Source organism: Trachurus trachurus (genome assembly GCF_905171665.1).
Source record: "Trachurus trachurus genome assembly, chromosome: 8".
Lineage (NCBI taxonomy): Eukaryota > Metazoa > Chordata > Actinopteri > Carangiformes > Carangidae > Trachurus > Trachurus trachurus.
The window spans coordinates 4,235,188-4,244,618 of record NC_139905.1 but is presented as its reverse complement, the minus strand read 5'-3'; the positions used below and the strand labels follow the sequence as shown (position 1 = coordinate 4,244,618).

The 9,431-nt window shown below is 37.7% G+C and overlaps 1 protein-coding gene across 2 annotated transcripts in view; it reads right to left on the bottom strand.

Annotated features, from left to right (window-relative positions):
• Nucleotides 1–4,352: 4,352 nt before the first annotated feature.
• The window catches only part of plcd3a (phospholipase C, delta 3a), a 45,222-nt gene continuing 40,143 nt past the window's right edge, over nucleotides 4,353–9,431 (bottom strand). Inside the window, exons 13-15 of one of the 2 annotated variants that reach the window (XM_083976497.1) lie at nucleotides 8,024–8,159; nucleotides 6,273–6,422; nucleotides 4,353–4,688 (exon numbers count right to left, since the gene is read on the bottom strand). In XM_083976497.1, the coding sequence (XP_083832623.1) occupies nucleotides 4,546–4,688; nucleotides 6,273–6,422; nucleotides 8,024–8,159 (429 nt within the window). In that variant the 3' untranslated portion in view covers nucleotides 4,353–4,545. The remainder of the gene's footprint in view (nucleotides 4,689–6,272; nucleotides 6,423–8,023; nucleotides 8,160–9,431) is intronic. The other variant, XM_083976498.1, reaches the window with a different exon arrangement.

The window sequence follows — 9,431 nt, the reverse complement described above, 5'->3', positions numbered from 1 at the left end:
ATTTACAAAGCTTTACTTGAAATTTTACCTGTTTATCTTACTAGCTTAATCTCACTTAGAATCTGTAACTTACACACTCGTTCACAGGACACCTTGGTTTTACAAATCCCCAGTATCAGGACAGAATTGGGGAAGACTGCCTTTCAGTTTTATGCCCCCCAAAAGTGGAATAACCTACAAAACTGTCTGAAACTGGATCATCTTATTTCCTTAGATAGTTTAAAAAACTTATTATCGAATGTTTTACAACCTGTATGTAATTGTGAATCATGACCTTGTATATTGTATAATTCATTGTATAATCAAGTTTTCGTCATTGAAAAAGAGAGCTCGCTCTCAATTGACCTTCCCTGAATAAATAATGGAGAAATGAAAAAAACTATTTATAATTGATTGATTGATTATTCTTTATTTCGAACATATAACAAAAGAGAAAATATATATAAATAAGAAGTGTTGAGCTACTGCCGATTTACCACTGTCATTGTACATATCTATATTGTTTAAGTTCCAATTGTGTTTTATAGCCTACTGCTTCTGTGATTAAATGTATTTTTTAATGTGAAGCACTCTGTGTACACGTACTATGAAGGGTGCTATATAAATAAAGTTTTACTTACTTACTATAGTGTCCCCAAAACAAGACCAATATTCATATCAATAAACATGCACAACACAAAGCAGTTTTATAATCACCTAATAATACTCTCATACTATTTTTTTTTAAGTTTTATGTTTGTTCTATTTTTGAGCTCCTTCTTCAGACTATAAGAACTACAGTAATCTCAGCCCCCTCCCCCTCCCTCTCTTACACACACGACTTGAGTCATGTGATCTGCATTTGGCCTGAAGGTAAATTAAACTGCTTGACAGGAAGCACATGATGGGTGGATTATATGCATGGAGAACGACTTCATTACACCATATCTAGTATTAATGCAGCTGAAATAAATCATCTTTAAGTTCAAAGTGAACAGATTAGTTCAGTTTTCTATATATAATCAGTCATGGAGCATGAATAAGAATGAAACAAAACTGGGTTAATACCAAAGGTTATATTGATAGCGGGACAGATCAATGTTAATGATTAATTTTTTACACAATGGAGCAATTCACCTCCTCTATGAATTTATTATAACCTACTCTAAGTTTCCAAATGACATAAACCAGGACGTTACACCAACCGTTAACACTGGGGACAGAAAAAATGAACTTTAACTCAGAGTCTAATGGAGGAAACTGGTGCATTAGTGAGACCTTTTGTTATTTCATCTCCTACCTGTCACAGCCCTGTTGTCCAGGAAACTAAAATCACCGGTGGTTTATTTTAAGTCGAGCCTATACACACTGTTCTGCTGCTAAACGCTCATTACCCACAAATACACACGTACTAATGTAAAGTTTACAAAAAATGACAATAAAAAAATGTAAAATACATTTCATAGTTGTTTTTTTGAGTATTACCAGTATTTAATGATGGTTTCTGACATCTACACCTGCAGAGAACAGTGTGAGAAACACAGGAACATGAAACAATGTTTATTATACCAACATTGTTGTTAAATAAAAAGGATAAAGACCAGATTATTGGATTTTTAACCACCTGGAAACCCAAATAGGTTCTTATAATAATACAAAATAACTTATAAACTATTGTTAAAAGCATCTGTTAAAGCTTTTAGGCCACTGTATAATTATAAATACGGGTATACCTGCATTATTATGACACACACACACACACACACACACACTGTCTCGTTCTTCATGGCACCTGCAAAAACAACACACACTCATATCATGTAATTAGTGTTTTTATGAAAACAGCACTTTGTCTTGTTTACATATCACCAACAGCGTTTGACATGAGATCGACCAGAAGCTTTAACACTGCAAAGAGATACTTCACACTACAGTTAGTGCATTTATATATATTTATACATACTCTCTATAGTGTTATTACAATAACCCATGTGCAGCACTGTCCACTACTGCACCACGTCACTGTCCTTGTCTTCAGTGGTTCCTGTGCTGGTTGGAGTTAGTGTTTAACCACCGTTAAATACCAATAAAAACCAGAATTGGCAACTACAACAACGAAAAAAATGCAAATGCATGTTCTCAATAAAAAAAGATTCACATAACTAACATGCAAATATCTTCAAGAGTCTGATTTAACACCGTATGTTAACACAATGTGAGCAAATAACAACAGTTAAAAGTTTTAAGAGCGTAAAAGTAAACGTTAAGTAAAATCTGTAAGTTAATAATACTTTTTTTTATGTTTCAAGTTCATTCGTTAAAGGGATAGTTCAACATTTTTGGCAAATTGGCCCATTGCCATAATCCCTACAGTCATAGCAGTAGGTTCGTTACCTTTAATTGTCGGTGCAAGCGATTTTTAGAACGGCGGAGCAGAGCGGTGAGCTGCTCAGAGCTACGCTACGGAGGCTCATTATGGGATTTCTTGGTTTCTCTCATCAAACTCATCAAATACACAATCCAACAACTCCACAACGCTCTGGTGGACAAGTTGTGAGCTGCACATTCACCATGCTATGAGATAATAACACAACGTTACCACACAGAGTTGTTTTAGAGGTAAATGCAGAGACTGTTGATGAAAAACTGCCCCTGAAGGCAACGTGCATCAGTGGTTTTGCATGTATTTCCCTCTAAAACAACTCTGTGTGGTAACGTTGTGTTATTATCTCATAGCGTGGTGAATGTGCAGCTCACAACTTGTCCACCAGAGCGTTGTGGAGTTGTTGGATTGTGTATTTGATGAGTTTGATGAGGGAAACCAAGAAATCCCATGAGCCTCCGTAGCGTAGCTCTGAGCAGCTCACGGCTCTGCTCCGCCGTTCTAAAAACAGCTTGCACCGACAATTAAAGGTAACGAACCTACTGCTATGACTATAGGGATTATGGCATTGGGAACAATTTGCCAAAATGTTGAACTATCCCTTTAAGTTGTGGAAATACTGTGTGTGTTTCTCCAGAGAGAGAAGTTTAAAAGTGCAGAGTATCTCTAGCATCAAGTAAGACTAACTATCACGACACGACCAGTGATCATCACATCCACCGGCATCACAGTTAGAGCTGAAATACGTTCATTCATTATAAAACAATACTTATCATTTGTTTAACATGATAAAAACTAAACTCATCTTGTTACCATTCTTTCTGAGTGAAGCTACTGAAGCCCGGTGATGGAATAACAGCGTTAGAAATGATCGACACTACTTATTTCAGTAACAGTAATCCAAAAAGTTACTATTTCCCCCGTTACAACGCTGTTACCGTTACTTTTACTGACAATAAAATGCACCGTTACTTGACTCAAGACATCCCATCACAAAATAATAAAACAATTAAGTGTAAGTGTTTGTTATATACACATTGTTTTTTTCAGTCCATCAACTGGTTGGAAAAAATGGAGGGGAGATAAGTCCAAGTAATTTGACATATTTGAGCATTTTATAAAAAAAAAAGTAGTTACTTTCCCTGCTAATTAGTTACTTTTATACTGTAGTAACTCAGTTAATTTTGGGGACAAGGAACTAACGAGTAACTATAACTAATTAGTTTTAAAAGTGACGTGTCCAACAACTGGTGAAGCCAAAATAAAATGTTAGAATGATTCTCTAATAAGTAAAAATACTTGATAATGATGAAATGCAAATATTATTATTACTCTTACTGTCTAACGTGTGTTTATGACACACTGTCCTGCTAATTAAAGGGATAGTAGCATTTTTTTAAAGTGGGGTTGTATGATCTACAAATAGCCCCTAAGTACTTTAATTGCAGTAGAAGACTCTCTGCACTCCTCCCGTTAGCAACGCCAGCCCATAATAGCCCTGCCCAGAGATTTACAACATACAGTGTTGTGAACAGACCCAAAGAAACGGCCTATTTTCACGGCCTAAAAGAGGTTTTACCTGAAAAAAAATACACAGTTTAATTGTTCACTATAATATAATTTTTTCCAGCCCTTCAAAGTGCAGGAAAAACACAGTTTTTATTTGGACCGAACCAACTGCTGATCGGCGGGCGCTAACCCTGGGCGGAGGGATACGTGAGTTGGTTCGGTCCAAATAAAAACAGTGTTTTTCCTGAACTTTGAAGGGCTGGAAAACATTATATTATAGCGAACAATGGAACTGTGTATTTTTTTTCAGGTAAAACCTCTTTTAGGCCGTGAAAATAGGCCGTTTCTTTGGGTCTGTTCACAACACTGTATGTTGTAAATCTCTGGGCAGGGCTATTATGGGCTGGCGTTGCTAACGGGAGGAGTGCAGAGAGTCTTCTACTGCAATTAAAGACCTTAGGGGCTATTTGTAGATTATACAACCCCACTTTAAAAAAAATGCTACTATCCCTTTAAGAGTTAATGATATTCTAATTCCCGGTTCTTCCCGTGTTGTGGCTCAGTGTAAATTGGACCGGAAGAGTCCTCACAGTCACAGCTCCTTCTCCTTCTTCCTCTTTGTTGGTGGAATCTGCAGCTTCCTCTTCCTCCTCCTCCTCCTCCTCCTCTCAGCGTCACGCCGTTCCCTTGGCGACGGCCATGCGCTCCGACACCGTCTTGATGGGAACTCCTCGGCGAGTGACTTTGACGTGGACGAAGAGCGTGGCGGGCGACAGGCTGGAGCCGTCGGCCTTCAGCAGGTGGACGTGGCGATAACCTGAGAGGACACACACACACACACACACACACACACACACACACACACACACACACACACACACACACACACACACACACACACACACACACACACACACACCGTGGTTAATGTCGGTGTGACTACAGGTGCATCTCAATAGATTAGAATATCATGGAAAAGTTTATTTATGTCAGTAATTTAATTCAAAAAGTGAAACTAACACATTATATAGTTCCATCACACACAGAATGAAACATTTAATGCCTTTATTTATTTAGTATATTTTAATTGTAATGATGATTATGGCTTCGCATTTAATTAAGACCTCAAATTCACTATCTCAAAAACCTTGAATATTACAAAAGACCAATTAAAAAGAAGCATTTTTAATATTGTAATGTCCTTCTGAGAAGTTTGTCCATCTATATGCATGCAATACTTGGTTGGGGCTGTTTGACTTGAACTAGTGGAAATAGACTTTAAGTTTTACACTTCAATTATCATGATTATTTTCAGTATTAGGATTCCAAGAATTAAAACAGAGGGATTCTGTTTTTTTTTTTTACTCTTTATTGCAGGAAAAAAATACATCGTTTTTTCGTGCATTTATCAATTTTGAGATTTTGGACTGACCATAACATGTTTTTTTTTCAGACTAGTAGAAAGAAATGGTGGAAATAACACATTATGGTTTTTAATTTTGTCTCATTCGTCTGTAGATTTCTCCTAAATTCACCAAAAGTTAGTCCAATTTGTGTCATGTCAGGTGTCGTTGTAAAGCTCTCTCTCTCCTGCACAATGTTATTGGCTCCAAAAAGTGATAATTTCCTCTGTGTCAGCAACAAATTATAAAAGTACGATTTACATGAACAATCTATGTAATTTTACAGTCCAAGTCTTTAAAGGCCGTTTCCTCAAAATTAGTTTTTCAGACTCTGAGCTAGAAATCTCCACCTCAGCAGCACCTACAGACACCAAACCTTCCAGTTTGATCCCTTTCTATATTCTGAAGGGTTTTACAGAGGAGATTGTTGATATATCATTCACAGCCTCATTTATACAACATTTTATTCCTAAAAACATGGAGATATTAGATTTTTTTTTAGGGCTTGTGACAGTATTTTCTCATTTACAGAGTGATAAAAAGAGATATCCAAAATCCTCCTCTGTAAAAACTTCTGACTCTAATGTGTCAACAAAATAAAACAAGAATTTTGAAAGCAGCTTTATCCATTGTTCAGATTTCTGTCCTGGAAAATTACGCAAATTAGCGCAGATTTAATTATATACTGCCTCATTTACATATTAAAATATACAATTTGATAAAAACGTGTAATACAAAAAATAATTGTCTTAATGTAAGTGATAAACTTGTGAAGTTTCATGGTGATATCTGTTATTTTAATATTTTACCCTATTCACCTGTAGTGTTTTTCTTTGGACTTGTTTCCTTGTAGAAATGTTTGATCACGTTTTTCTCCTCATTTCATCTCTTTCTTTGACATGTTCAAAATAAAACCTAACTAACTAACTACCAGCAGTAGTAGTAGTGGAGGTGTGTGAAGGTGTGTGTGACAGTGTGTGTGTGAGCAGCAGCAGCACCTGTGCGCAGGCTGCTGAACGGCAGCGTGAACTGTCCCACGAAGTCGTTCTTGGCCGTGTGGTCGTGGTCCTCCACCACGAAGCGGACCAGGGCCAGGTCAGGAACCTGCAGCTGGAAGCTCAGCGTGCTGTCCCAGCGCGGGTTGAAGCCTGCAGGGGGCGCACAAGAGCTGTCAGAGCATGAGGATGATGATGATGCACTAGGATTTACAAACAGAGCTGGAAAAAAGATCTGAGCTGCACAGAATCAAAGTGCAGGATGTTTTGTCACCTGCTGTTTTCAAGTGTTCACAAAGAAAAGGCGACACAGGATCAAAAATTATAGACAAATCTATTAGAATAAAGGTTTTACAGCGTCTCTCCTATTCATCCCCCTTGAACTTTTCCACATTCTGTCACGTTACAACCACAACTTAAAGGGTTAGTTCAACATTTTTGGCGAATTTGCCCATTGCCATAATCCCTATAGTCATAGCAGTAGGTTCGTTACCTTTAATTGGCACTTTTTAATCATATTTAATCTTGCAGTAGGTCCTTTTAATCTGCCCATGATGATACGTTATATGTTACATGTTATTTGGTGTTGTCTATTTGTGTATGTGTTTGAATGTGCGGATCTTCCTGGCTGCAAATCAATTTTCCCTGTTTGGGACAAATAAAGACACTTTGACTTTAATTGTCGGTGCAAGCTGTTTTTAGAACGGCGGAGCAGAGCCGCGAGCTGCTCAGAGCTACGCTACGGAGGCTCATTATGGGATTTCTTTGGTTTCCCTCATCAAACTCATCAAATACACAATCCAACAACTCCACAACGCTCTGGTGGACAAGTTGTGACCTGTACATTCACCACGCTATGAGATAATAACACAACGTTACCACACAGAGTTGTTTTAGAGGGAAATTCATGCAAAACCGCTGATGCACGTTGCCTTCAGGGACAGTTTTTCATCAACAGTCTCTGTATTTCCCTCTAAAACAACTCTGTCTGGTAACGTTGTGTTATTATCTCATAGCGTGGTGAATGTGCAGCTCACAACTTGTCCACCAGAGCGTTGTGGAGTTGTTGGGTTGTGTATTTGATGAGTATGACTATCCCTTTAAATGTATTTTATTGTGATTTTATGTGACAGACCAACACAAAGTGGAGCATCATTGTGAAGTGGAAGGAAAATGATTCATGGTGTTCAAGATGTTTTACAAATAAAAATCTGAACAATGTGGCAGCTTGTAAATTAGTCAACACTGTGTTGAACCTTCCTCTGCACTTCCAGCTTTGCATGTAGGACAAAAAGTTACATTTTGGTCTTTGATTTGTAAAAAAAAAAAAAAAATCAAAACATCATTTATCATATTCCTTCCATTTCACAGTGATGCTCCACTTGTGTTGATCTGTCACATAAAATCCCAATAAAACACCTTTAGGTTTGTGGTTGTAACGTGACAGGATGTGGGAGAGTTCAGGGGGATGAAGACTTTTGCAAGACACTGAATAATTCACAAAACAGACAAAACTCAGAACTAACATTAAACAAAGATGCACAACTGTAACGTCATATAATGGAACAATCTGGAAAATGAAATAAAAAATGCAGAATGCACAATAACTACATAAAAAAACACTAAAAAGTAGGATGAACCGATAATTAAAACTATTAAGTCTTGTTTAGTTACTGTTTTTATGTTGAGTTGCACAATGAGCTGCTGCGTCAAACCAAAGACTGAACTAAACTAAACTAAGATGTAGACGTCACCGTTGTTGTCGATGCGCTGCGTCTTGTCTCGTGCGTTGTCGATGGCGACGCCGTGGATCTCCACCCACACCTGTGGATCCACGATGGAGCTGGCCTTGTCCGTGTTGATCTTGGGAAGCTGCTGCGCCGAGATGATCTGTCAGAGGAGAAGAGAAGAGAAACACGCTGAGTCGGTTTCAAACTCACAGTCGAGTCCCGACACGTCCACAGACCAGGTGGATGTGAGAGATACTGGGATTATTATTGTGCAACTTTCACTGGAAAAAGAAAAAAACACGTCTTGAAACGACAAAGAACGGATTTCTGCTACGTTTGAGGAAAGAGGTCGATATCAAAGCATTTTGGACCTTTTTGACTTTTTAATTGACAGATTGGTTGAGAGATTGGTTCATCATATGCATGAACGTTAGCTGATGTTGTTAGCCACAGCCTGGAGCTCGGCTACTTAGCTTCGACTCTACTTACATCGGTTACACAGCAGTCTTTTGTTGTTATATGTTCCTTTTATATCATGTTATATTTCTATATTTGCATATTTTTCTACTTTTTTTTATTTTTTTACCGTTTATGCTACAATGCTGCTGTAACAACCAAATGTCCCATTGGTGGGGTGAACAAACACACAGTCAGTTCTGTGGTTCTCTGTTTCATCTGCGAAGCTTCAATGAGAGAAGAGACGAAGGCGATGGGGGAGATGTTGTGATTATTATTGTGCAACTTTCACTGGAAAAAAACACGTCTAAAAATGAGAATGAACCGACTTTTGTTGAGTCTTATTCCAAATAGATAAGTTTACAACCTTATTTATGGTCTCTTGTTGTGACATGTTTCATCATTCTTGTGATTTAAATATTTAAACAGGTGAACAAATAAAGTGTCTGTGAAGATTTGGATCAACAGAATGAAAAAGTTAAAGAAAAAAAAAAACTCTGTTGTTGTTTTATCAAAATAAAAGCACCAATAAAATGGATCTGACTGAACTGAAACGCTCGTTAAATTAAAATCTTTAATTCAGCCTTTATTTATTCTCTTATTTTTTATGGTGACTTGTTTATAGCTGGGTGGGGGAGGAGACATTAAAGGAGTAGTTCATCGAAAAATGCGTCGTGCACCGTGCCCGACGCAAAAACGTCCATAAAACTACACAACAACCATTTAATATTCCTCCACACTGCTCGTCCACTGCAATCCAAGTGTCCTGGAGGGAGATACCTCAGGTAGACGATACAGAGTCCCTCGCTGTAAACTCAACCCGTTTTAAGAATTATTTTATCCCAACTTCCATCAAATTTCTTAATGAGTCTGTGCAATAATTCTTAGTCACTTCTTAGTGCTCTTACTATGGTGAATTTATGAGGTGTATGTACAGTATGTGCTATGTTATGGGATAAGTGCAATGCTGTTATGT